The 11,459-nt window shown below is 47.3% G+C and overlaps 1 protein-coding gene across 1 annotated transcript; it reads left to right on the top strand.

The window, feature by feature from the left end:
- Positions 1-550: 550 nt before the first annotated feature.
- ISL1 (ISL LIM homeobox 1) lies at positions 551-10,674 on the top strand. The gene is made up of 6 exons (XM_074994293.1): positions 551-578; positions 1,351-1,540; positions 4,144-4,403; positions 6,629-6,915; positions 8,271-8,438; positions 10,558-10,674. Exons 1-6 carry the CDS (start codon positions 551-553, stop codon positions 10,672-10,674), a joined length of 1,050 nt encoding a protein of 349 aa, XP_074850394.1.
- The last annotated feature ends 785 nt before the right edge of the window (positions 10,675-11,459 follow it).

Raw genomic sequence — 11,459 nt, 5'->3', positions numbered from 1 at the left:
GCCGCCCATGGCTCAGGGGAGGGTCTGCGCAAGAGCTCGCGCCGCGCCGGGGCACGGGGGAGACCAGAGGAGGGCTGGCGAGCGCGCAGTACCGAGGGGAAGGCAGGCGGAGTGGGAAAGTTGCCCCCGCATCCCCCAGCCGCGTCGCCGGGCTCCAGCGCCTGAAATATGATAATCAGAACAGCTGCTCGGCGCTCCAGCCCACCAATCGGCGCGGGGCAGGCTTGACGTCCCCGCGCGTTACGTCAGGCCAATGGCGAGCCAGCCGAGTTGGAGCAGAGAAGTTTGAGTAAGAGATAAGGAAGCGCCTGGTGCCCGCTCCGCGCTGAGTCCGGCTCCGCAGCGCCTCTCCCAGCCCCGCCACGCCGGGCAACACTGGACGGGCTGGGCAGCGCCAGGGAGGGCAGTGCCGCCCGGCCGGAAGCGCCTCTGCAGCCCCTCGCTGCCGCCTCGCCTTTCTGCCGAGCCGCCGCTTTAAAACCTACTTTGGGGTCTTAAAAGGGAAGCGCCCAGCACCATTGCACTGTGGACCACCCCCCCTCGCACAGACATGGGCGACATGGGAGATCCACCAAAAAGTAAGGAGGCTTCCCCCCCCCCCCCCTTTACCGTGCTGGGAGTCGGTGTGTCTGTTGTAGCCGTGTCAGGCAGGGAGCTGCTCAGCCGAACTTCGCTGCCCGGGGAGAGGAGGTGCCTTTGTTGCCGCGCCTGCATGCTTGCCGTGTCTTAACCTCCTAGCCTTGTGTTCCCGTAGCCTCGAGTCCCGCCGCCGCCGCCGCCGCCGCCTTTCAAGTTTGGGGCGCAGGCAGGGTTTAATGGCATCGCCAGCCCTGGAGCCTGAGCTGGCTTCGCGTTAGGCTGCAGGGGAGTCGCCTGAGTACGCAGCCCCTAGCCCACTTAGGCGGATTAGCATTAGGCGGGCGAAGGGGAGCAAGTGACAATTGTTTCCATAGCCAGCCCTCTGTTGGACCGGAGCGGGGTTTAAATCCCCACGCGTTCAGCTTCCGCCGCTTGCAGCCCGGACCATCCAGATAGAGAAGCATTTTGCCCGGAGCCAGGGGAAAAAATTGCAAAACGAAGGAGTTTGGGTTGCGTGCCAGGCTGGCAAAATGAGGAGCTCCACACCGAAGGCTGTTCACATCTGCATTTTACCAGACGGTCCTCCTCCTTTCGAAGGGAGGCAAGGTTTTGATGGCACACTTCAATTACCATCCAAAAGTGCAATATATATATATATATATTTAATCCAAATCTCCCAGAGTACGCCCTATAAGGGATCGACACTAAAAGTGTGTTTATCTCTGTAGGAGAGTAAACGGTTAGTCAATCATGTATTTATTTTCATTTCAGAAAAACGTCTGATTTCCCTATGTGTTGGTTGCGGCAATCAAATTCACGATCAGTATATTCTGAGGGTTTCTCCGGATTTGGAATGGCATGCGGCGTGTTTGAAGTGTGCAGAGTGTAATCAGTATTTGGACGAGACCTGTACGTGCTTTGTTAGGGATGGCAAAACCTACTGTAAAAGAGATTATATCAGGTACGCCATTTACTCTGTTTGATTATTTGGTTAGATTTTCCTGTATAGAGACAGGCAGAGGGAGATGGATTTTTTTTTTACCTTAATTATCCAAAGGAACAAGGGGAAAAGTTCCAGTCAAGTTTATCCCATCAATAAAAATAAAAAACACTCAAAGTCAGGAACAGCTAGGGTTTGTAAGGACTTCTCAACTTCCTGCAGTGTGTGCTGTGACCCTAACAAAGCAGGAGAGTATCTAAATATATTTTAAATAGTATAGCTATTCAGGAGCGGCAGAGACCTGAAAAATGCATCTCTGCGTGGTGTTGGACGAGGTGCAGGAAGGCAAAATCATATACAAAATGAACACACTTCAAACATGTGTGCAATAAAAAAAACGAGCGGACAAATCAATCTATTTCCAGCAGGGCCTGTTTTTAAACAGAAGGTGAAGTTTAACAGTTCCCTTTAAAGGACGATCCCTTTTTGTATGGTCAAAAGACAGATTCCAGTGTTTCTTGGCTAAAATAACTGGCGTGTAATCTTTTTAAATATTAACCCCTTGGAGATATCTGGCTGCCTTTTCTTCCTTATCTTATCTGTGCTGATGAATTAGACAGAGCAGATCAAATTGCCCATCATCTGTTCGCGAACAATTGGGTATATTTAGATAATGGAACTGCTTCCTTCCTCACATTAAAATCTGGTAACTGATAAAATGTGAGAGTTGCCAATCCTAACACTACAGCGAAACCAAAGCAAAACTTTGTCGTGTTTATTATTTGTGCTTTTGGGTCATGTTTATGCACTGCCAGCCTTTAATGTCATCTTCTAGGATTGTGGGTAGCAGAATTTTCTGTATTAACTATGCTGCATGGCCAAAGCATTGTTACAAAAAGTTTCAGGTGGAAATATAACCTATTTAAGACGTCTGTTTAGATTCATTTTGATTCCGAATTAGGATAAACCTCTTGAGTTCCTCTGATGAACATATCAGTTAATTCCTTAAAGCCACATATTGTGAAATTACCCTCCTCAAAGTTTTGCAAGGCTCAGAACAATCCACTCTTCTTGGCTTTACTTTTAAACGTACCTGGGAGCGGAATTGTTCTTTGATTTGATTTGATTTATTTATTTTTTTAATATTCTGCTTTGACTTTTTTTCCCAGTTTCAAAAGCGGGAAAAAATGCTTGGTAGTATGAGCTGGTCATTTCCTTGATGAGCAAATAATTGCAACTTTGACAAGTTGCTGCAAAACAATTTTCATTTGTTCAAATTATTTAAAATAAAAGGTGTGCTATCCGGGCGAGCCGACTTGAATTAGTAAATATAAAATTGTCCTGTACACGCTCAAAAATAACTCATCTACCTAGAAAACTATAATATTTAGAGAGCGGAGCAGTACTTTCCTTAATTTTCAATCCCAGGTTTTGGATCTGCGCATACATTGAGTGCGCTGTAGCGCGCGCACACAAATAAGGTATAAACGCCTGCATGTATTGGGGCGCACGCAGAACACAGACACAGGATTCATTCTAAAGAGTTTATGGGTGTGCGTGCATATTATAAACTATTTAGGAGTGTGTGAACACCAATATGCCTATGTGTGCATATTATTTTAGTATTATGCTATATTGCCTTTTAAATCAAACAAGTTAGCTAAACAATATTCAGTAGCTACCTAGACACTGTGGAGCTGTGAAATGTGACTCCGAGCTGCAGCTAATAGAAATATATCTCTGTGTAGATAGATATTGCTACCTGAAATGTCCCTCCCACCCCTTTCCGTATCGAAGAGGACTGAAGCTACAACACGGTAGCTATTAAAGATGTAGAAAACAAAGAGGCGACTCATGTGCTCGGTTGAGGTGCCAGTAAGGAAGTTTTCCTTTCGTTTGTACGTGAAGGTTGAGCGATCAGCTTGAGGTGGTGCTTGTGGGGGCGAGGGCTGAATTAAGAACAGGGCTGGAAATGCTCTTGAAGAGAAAAGTTAGGGCACAGCTAGAAGGCGGAAGGTGGAGGGACTCTTGAGAGCCTGGAAAAGTTTCCTCTTCGGTGTTCAAAGAAGGGCCAGCCTCAGCTCTGGCTGTTGGCAGCCCTAGCGTGCAGGAGGCGGCCGACTCCTGAAGGGTTCATTCAAAAAAAGGGGGGCTCGTAGGTTTGTGTTTGTACAATGGGTGTCAGCCTCTGTCATCGCAGCCAGCCTTTGTTGTACGGATCACGCACCACTGGGTTCCTCCAGCTTTGGAGCAGCCAAGGTGCCCCGAGTCCCGAGTGAAAGCGCCCGGTGCGTCCCCCGCCCGCCCCCGCCAGCCCCGATCGCCCCCTTGGCGGGGCAGCTGCGGCTGCGGGGCAGGAGGGGGCTAGGAAGACCCTCCCGGAGCGGGAGGGGGCTGTGTGTACGAGGCAGAGCTCCGCTGCCTTTTCCAGCGGCGAGATCTGGGCGCGGGCGGTAACCGAATCCGTTTTATTCCTTTCCCCCTCCAGCTTCTGGGCTGTAAAGGATTGTTTAACTAGCGCGCGGCGTGCGGCCAGCCGAGCAGGGCCGGGGGGCGGGGGGGCTGCAAAGCGCCGGGGTGAAACCTCTTTTCTCCTTCTTGTCTCCGGGCCGGGCCCTGCTCAGGTTATACGGCATCAAATGCGCCAAGTGCAGCATCGGCTTCAGCAAGAACGACTTCGTGATGCGAGCGCGCTCCAAGGTGTATCACATCGAGTGTTTCCGCTGCGTGGCCTGCAGCCGCCAGCTCATCCCGGGGGACGAGTTCGCCTTGCGGGAGGACGGCCTCTTCTGCCGAGCCGATCACGACGTGGTGGAAAGGGCCAGCCTGGGGCCCGGGGACCCGCTCAGCCCCCTGCATCCCACCAGACCGCTGCAGATGGCAGGTACTCCTCCGGCTGTGGGGGAGGGAGCGAGCCGCTGCCACCGCCAGCCACAGCCGCTCTGGGCAGCCACCCGCTGCTGCGGCGGCAGCGGCAGCGGCCCGGGCTTTGTTCCAGTCCTTCCTCTGCCCCTGGCTGCGGGCGCTGCACAGCCCCGCGGCAGAGAGGCGTGTGAACACAGGGGCAGGGCGTGCTCTGCGGGACACGTGTGTACCGTGTAGGGCCAGGCAGGGCCTCCAGCTCTGCGTCCGTACACACGGATGCGCTTTCCCCTAGAAAGATCCGGGATGTAGCCACGCTCCTGCGCGCACACACACGTAGAGATGCCAATGCAATGGTAGCATATGGTACATTTAACCACAAAATAGCTAGGCACGCACCTGTGTATATGAAAATACACACGTGTATAGATCCAAAGGCGTGCCATTTTAGCGCTCTGTGTGTGTGTGTGTGTGTGTGTGTGTGTTATATAAACACACTAATACCCTCTAGGCGTGTGTACCTGTATATGTGTATAAACATGATATACCTACTACTATATGTAGTGTTTTTATGAATATTGGTATACTCACATGTATTAGCCAGTACTAAACCATTGAAATCTAGCGGCTCTCTGGAAATATGTGCCCCAGGGACTGCGTGTGCATTTGTCGAAGGAGATGCCTGGGAGAACGAGGGGACCCGTTGGAGCATAAATTTCCTTCCTTGAAAGTTGGACAGAGGGGTGATCCAATGTGTAGATGGCACTCCAATGTTATATCACAAAGCTTTTCCCGTCCTTTTTTACGGAAATATTTGAAATAAGTTGTTTCAAAAATAGGAGCCGAAAAGGGGGTCCAAAAAGAGAGAGAATAACTACAGGCGAGCTCTTAGGCTGTAATTTAAAACTGTCAACAAGCTAATCTTCACTAATTGCCTTTTAAAGTGATTCTGCCTTCTTGAGACGTTTTATGTGAGTTGATGAGAATTTCATCTTACATTCTGCGTTGCAATTTGAGAATGGACCCGACGTCCAGGTTTACTGACGCTTGTAGTTTTTCGGCGTCAGCATTAGGCAGTTACAGAAACTAAACTTTAGGAAGGGGGACATCTTTCGCAAACAAATAAAGTGAAATAATACAGGCTTGGCATGGTAACTAAGGCTAAGGGATGTTTACAACGCCGGCCACGTTTACCCGGGGCACGGTTTCTTCTTCTGAACAGTTTTCAAGTGACCTGAGTCTATGTAGCAGCCACCTAAGCACTCCAGAATCTCGGACAGATTCTGCAGATCATGTTTGTGCGTTTGTTACAAGGACTATTGGGTCTGCAGTTACAACACTTGCCAGCTTTGGGGATCTTGCTGTGAATTCCTGCTTTGGTGTTTTGTTGTACAACCGGAGACTTAGAAAGCCGATTGCACAGGACAAAAAACGAACGCTCCTTGGCCAAGCTTTTAGTACATTTCCCCTTTATTGTTGGCCGAGTGACATTGAGAACGTTCTGATACAGCCACGTGTTTGACGAAAGTACGAATATCCGCAGTAAAGCAAAGTGATGCATGTCTAATTTCCCATCTGAGGCTGTCCGCTTGGTAGCATTTCCCGGCGGTTTCCATGAAAATAACCAGCTGCCATTTTCCCCGGTCCTTTTTATGACTTTGCAATGCCTGTAGATTTGCAGGGCACAAAGTGACATATCACCTTGACCCTCCCTCCATCTTCCCGACTAGCTCCTTCTCTCGGGCTTTGGGGAGGTGCCTTTCACAGACAAGGATTTCTACGATGTACGCTTCCTATTGCTTGGGTGAAGCCTGGTGTAAAACTGCTGAGAGCCGGTGCGGGATACTGTGCTCAAGACCTCGGACCGTGCTGTGATAGAGTCTAGACAATTTCAAACAAATGGGGCAAAATACCTCCTAAACTTTCAAGCTAAATATCTGCTCTAGTGGTTTCTCAGAGAGTAAACAAACACTCACCCCCCGTGTTTATTATGAAGTAACATATTCCTCCTCGTCAGAGATAATATTGGGTTGATCTTCTGTTTGTTCGCGCCCCCCCCCAAAAAAAATCTGTAGGGTAAGAAATGCCAATGGTGGGGTGAATCCATCAGCCCCCAAAGGGGAGAGAACAACAGTCCAGAGCCGAATGGCCTTTTCAGTAGGGACCTGTCCCAGAAAGCTGACTCCCACCAGCTTCTCTCCTCCTTACTTAAGAGGACCTGTTCCTTCCTCCCCGCTTCCCTTGCAGCAGAACCTATCTCGGCGAGACAGCCCGCTCTTCGACCCCACGTCCACAAGCAGCCCGAGAAGACCACCCGAGTCCGGACTGTGCTTAATGAGAAACAGCTTCACACCTTGAGGACCTGCTACGCAGCCAACCCCAGACCCGACGCCCTCATGAAGGAGCAACTGGTGGAAATGACTGGCCTCAGCCCCAGGGTCATCAGGGTCTGGTTTCAAAACAAGCGGTGCAAGGACAAAAAAAGGAGCATCATGATGAAGCAGCTTCAGCAGCAGCAGCCCAATGATAAAACGGTAAGTGGCTGCAGCCTGAGCGTCTCATGGTATGGGCCGTCCTGAACTGGAAATGGTCCTCTGATCTTGCAACTGGACCGGGACCCCTCTGCCCAGCCTGCGGTGGGGGGGTGGGGCTGTCTGGGAGGATGAACGCCGCTGATGCCGGGATCCCTTCATTTTTAGGACAGTACAGGTGGGGTAGGAGTCTGTTTGCCTTCCCATGACTGTCAGTCGTGAGTCACCCTGTCTGTTGTCAATGCTAGCAACCAGCCAGCAGGCTGCACCGCCTGCTCCGGGGGACACGCCTTTTTGTGGGGCTAAGGCCTCCGTACGGGGGAGAGTCCCTTCAGTGCAGTGTGAATTGCCACCCTCTGCGTTTCGGGGATACCGCAAGCCGAGCACTGCACGGGATACATTTTGCAAATGCGGTGGACTCCTGAACAGAAGAAGGAACTTTTCCCCCCTCCCAGGGGTTTCAAGAACAGCCCAACCCTCACATCTGATGCAGCTTTCTCAACGCTTTCTGTGTTATAACCTGCCTAGGGGCGGAGATAAGCCACTGCAAAAGACAAACGGAAAGGAAAGGGTTTAATCCGCCCCCCCCAGTCACGGTATTTTCACCCTCATATAATCCTCTTCGAGAGCAAGTCTTAGCAAAACTAGCAAAACCAAGGTGCCTTCCTCCACCGTTTCCCATTTCACAACCCCCCCCCATTGGCGTTGTGAGGCGATAGCCTTCCTCCTGTCGGCGAAAGACACAAGCGGCCGCTGATGCCTTCTCCCTTCAGTATATTGACTGGCCTGAAAAGACTATTAGGCCATTTCATACGGCTGCCCAGCCGAGTGGAACTCCAGGAGTTTCCCTTCCCCGGGTTAGAAAGCAGGAAAACACAATGTTATCAGCGCCCCGTTCCTCCAGGCTCCGAGTCGTTTTGCACATAACAGCCGCAGCATTTAGAATACACAAAGCTACTCGGGCACCCGAGGTTGGTGGCTTAGAGGTTATACGATCCAGCTAAGGTCACCAGGAAAGCCAGCCTGGGTGCAAAATAGCAATCCCGAGGAGTTAACCGTCTCTTGGTCTTTACCGCGCATCGTCAGGCCGTGGGTATTTGGTGCAAGTGGTTAATAACCTTTTAAGCAACCGGGCATGGAGAAATACAAGGATTAAGGAGAAAGAAAGTCAGCTTCCACTGTGATAAATCCAGAAATAGACTGGCCTGTGGTAGACTAGGGTGAGACATTCACAGCAGATTAACTATGTAAATAAAGGCGACTGTATAGATAAGATAGAAAAGCAGTTTATTGACTCGGCGCTTATACACAATAAAGTTAACAGAGCTCATTAACATCTTTTGCTCGGTTGTTTACAGAATATTCAAGGGATGACGGGAACTCCTATGGTGGCTGCTAGCCCTGAGAGACACGATGGGGGTTTACAGGCGAACCCAGTGGAAGTGCAGAGCTACCAGCCTCCGTGGAAAGTACTGAGTGACTTCGCGTTGCAGAGTGACATAGATCAACCTGCTTTTCAGCAGCTAGTAAGTGCTAGTTCCCAGACTGAATATGCTAAAGTGTTCGGGGACAGAATGTTGGGTATCCTTTACCCGGGGCCTATGTGTGCTGAGTGTGGTGAACCCGAGGCTCTACCTGCATTCCTGATATTTACTTTACTGCAATAGGCCATTTTATAGTATTAAAAAAAGTGTAAGGCTTGATCCTGTGCCCACTGGACCTCAGTGGAAAGTCTTCTGTTGATGTCAGTGGGCTTTGGATCAGGCCCTTAAACCCGAGTCTGAAATAGTAATTAAGATAATAATAGCCATAAAATTTAAAAGCAACTCTATGGAGGAGACCACGCAGTAAAAAATATAAGCAATTTATCATTTTACTCTTTGTAAACTTACAACAGCAATTACGAACATTGGGTCCACTTTTTTTTTTTTTTTTAAAAGCCTGTGTAGTATAGAACTGAATTTTACAATCTGAATATATTGTCAGCAAGACAGAGAAGATTCATAAAACAGGGATGGAGGGGAAGTGTAAATCTTTCTTTGAGTATGTACTTCTCGGCAAATATTTATATCTACCCTTCTGCATTCTTTTATTTTATAAAGGGAATTGTTATTACGTAGTCACATGCAAAAGCAAAATATAGTAATGGACTGGCTTAACCAACAAGAAGACAGAAATTTAAGAATAAATTCTGTTCTTAACTCACTTCCTTATGCCTACGTCATTTGGCAGCTCATATGGGACCATATCATCTGCAATACTTAGGCTCAACAAGGTGAATTAAGGACAGAAGTTCAACCTTAACTCAATTTCCTGGCCTAAGTGTGTTTAAACCAGATCTTTAAAATACTAAGGTACGTTGTATATGGTTTTTTAGTGATTCACCATAATAACAAATAATAATGAAATATTACCATAGATGTTTTGATTGGTCAAGCAATTTTTTAAAACGATCATTTTGAAAACAAAAATAAAGTGTTCTGGCACCAATATACATGTCCAGACCTTTCCCCTTAGTGACCCACTCATTTTTATTATTTCTTTCTCCTTTGGTGATGTTGAAGAATGAATTTGTTCTCTTTGGAATACTATGTCCATTAGGAATGACCCATAATTTAGCAGCTGATGCGTAGATGCTGTGATACAGATAGTCTTGGATCTAGAGCATGTTCTAGTCTCCCTGCTTAAATCAAGCCCTCCATTAGGTTGGGGGGCAGGGAAAGGACAACAAACCAAACCAAAGCAAAACACTGACTTGCTTTGTTTGATTTACTTATTAGGAGTTAAAGGAACAGAAGATCTTTAAGCTCAGGGTAGACTGGTCTTGGTGGGTACTAGGTCTAGCAACAGAATTCAATATCTTGAGCTATAACTAGGAGGCAACATTTTCCCTGTATTTATATGTCAGCTTGACCAAAAAAAAGAGCATACAGAAAAATAGATACAACAGGAGTGTTTTGTAGCATGGACCCAGTCTAATGGCTGGTGCAAACTTCTGAAATGTAGGCAGGGACTTTAACATTTCTAATACACCCACAACTGAGTTAGCACCTTCTTTGTTAGAAGATTCTATGATTAGGTTCACAAATTATGGACACCATAAGACTAAGATCTGACCCCTGCCGCACAGTAATGTTTCAGCCAGCATTTAATAGAGACCCATGCAGTCCCCCTCACTCTCATGGAGGAAGATGGCTTGTTGAAAAGAAGACCCCTTATGCTCATAGAGCTTTGTGCTAGTTGTTATTATATATGTAACAACGGGGAGCGGGAAGTAGCTCTGCAGTTTTATGGCAGAAAGTACACGAAGTTCTTAAATAATTGACTGCAACATATTGCTGGGAATTCGAATTCCTGAACAATTCGAATGCAAAAACCTTCAAAAGACCTGACAAAACAGGTCTCAATAATAACAGTTGTGGGGGTTTCCCCGCATTTTTGTTTTTAGAAATCTGCCTTGCTCAGTGAATTGATTTAGGGGTTGATTCAAACCTCATTCAAGTCAATGGGAAAAACTCACCTTGATTTTACTGGGTGATGCCCATTGCTTATGTATTTGTATCTCCTTTTCTTCTCGGGCCTTTAATTGATAACTGTAACTACATTTGTGACCCCACTCCCCACCTCTTATTTTCTTTTGGGCAGGTTAATTTTTCAGAAGGAGGACCAGGTTCCAATTCTACCGGAAGCGAAGTAGCATCAATGTCCTCTCAGCTCCCAGATACACCAAACAGCATGGTAGCCAGTCCTATTGAGGCATGAGGAACAATTCATTCAGATTTTTTTTATTATTATTCCCCTCCCCCCCGTTGAAGAGATGGGGAAATTATCGTGTTGGGACTCTGAAACTTAAAAGTATTTAACAAACCTGTAATGACCCTAGCAAAGAATGCTCCATGAAATGCACGGAGTCTTGTTATAAATGACAAGGTGAAATGGTAGCAACACTGTGAAGACAATCATGGGATCTTACTAGAATAATAATTTAAAAGAGTAAATAAACACACATGCTATCCAGTGATCACAGGAGCATCAAAAAGACGTTTTTAAAACGTAGAGGATTTGTATTCATGGATCTCAGAGAAAGAAGAACCATCTTTTGACTGAACGTACTAGAAAGAAACCGAGATAGAGAGGCTGTTTATCTAGTCCATCCTTATCCGAATGGTGCTGTTTCTTATTGGGCATTGCCTTGCCAAAAAGGAACTCCAGTAGGTTTCACAACATCAGGAAAAGACAATCTAGCCCCGCATGGTTGAAAGATTCATTGCAGGAAGCAGGAGCTGCAGTGGTTTGCATTTTTTAATTGTTTGTTTGTTTTTTTAGTTGACTCTCACAGGGTTGTTCCCTGGGTCTCTTACAGCATGTACTGTAGCTGGGGTTTTGGTTTTGCTGAGATCCGTCCTCTATGGAAACAGTCTGAAGCGACTTTAAAAATAGGCTTGGAATGCCTATTTAAAAACCCGACTTATAAAGCATTGCAACAAGGTATACCTCTATTTTGCCACAAAGCGTCTCGGGATAGTGTTTGAATCGTGTCTGTCTAA

This window comes from Carettochelys insculpta, chromosome 5 (genome assembly GCF_033958435.1).
Source record: "Carettochelys insculpta isolate YL-2023 chromosome 5, ASM3395843v1, whole genome shotgun sequence".
Classification (NCBI taxonomy): domain Eukaryota; kingdom Metazoa; phylum Chordata; order Testudines; family Carettochelyidae; genus Carettochelys; species Carettochelys insculpta.
Note: the sequence above shows the minus strand (reverse complement) of the source record. Positions and strands in the feature narration are given on the sequence as shown.

Coding starts and splice junctions, on each gene's coding strand:
- ISL1 (XM_074994293.1), top strand. CDS start 551: ATGGGCGACATGGGAGATCCACCAAAAA. Junction 579..1,350: donor CATGGGAGATCCACCAAAAA/GTAAGGAGGCTT, acceptor TTTTCATTTCAG/AAAAACGTCTGATTTCCCTA. Junction 8,439..10,557: donor AACCTGCTTTTCAGCAGCTA/GTAAGTGCTAGT, acceptor TCTTTTGGGCAG/GTTAATTTTTCAGAAGGAGG.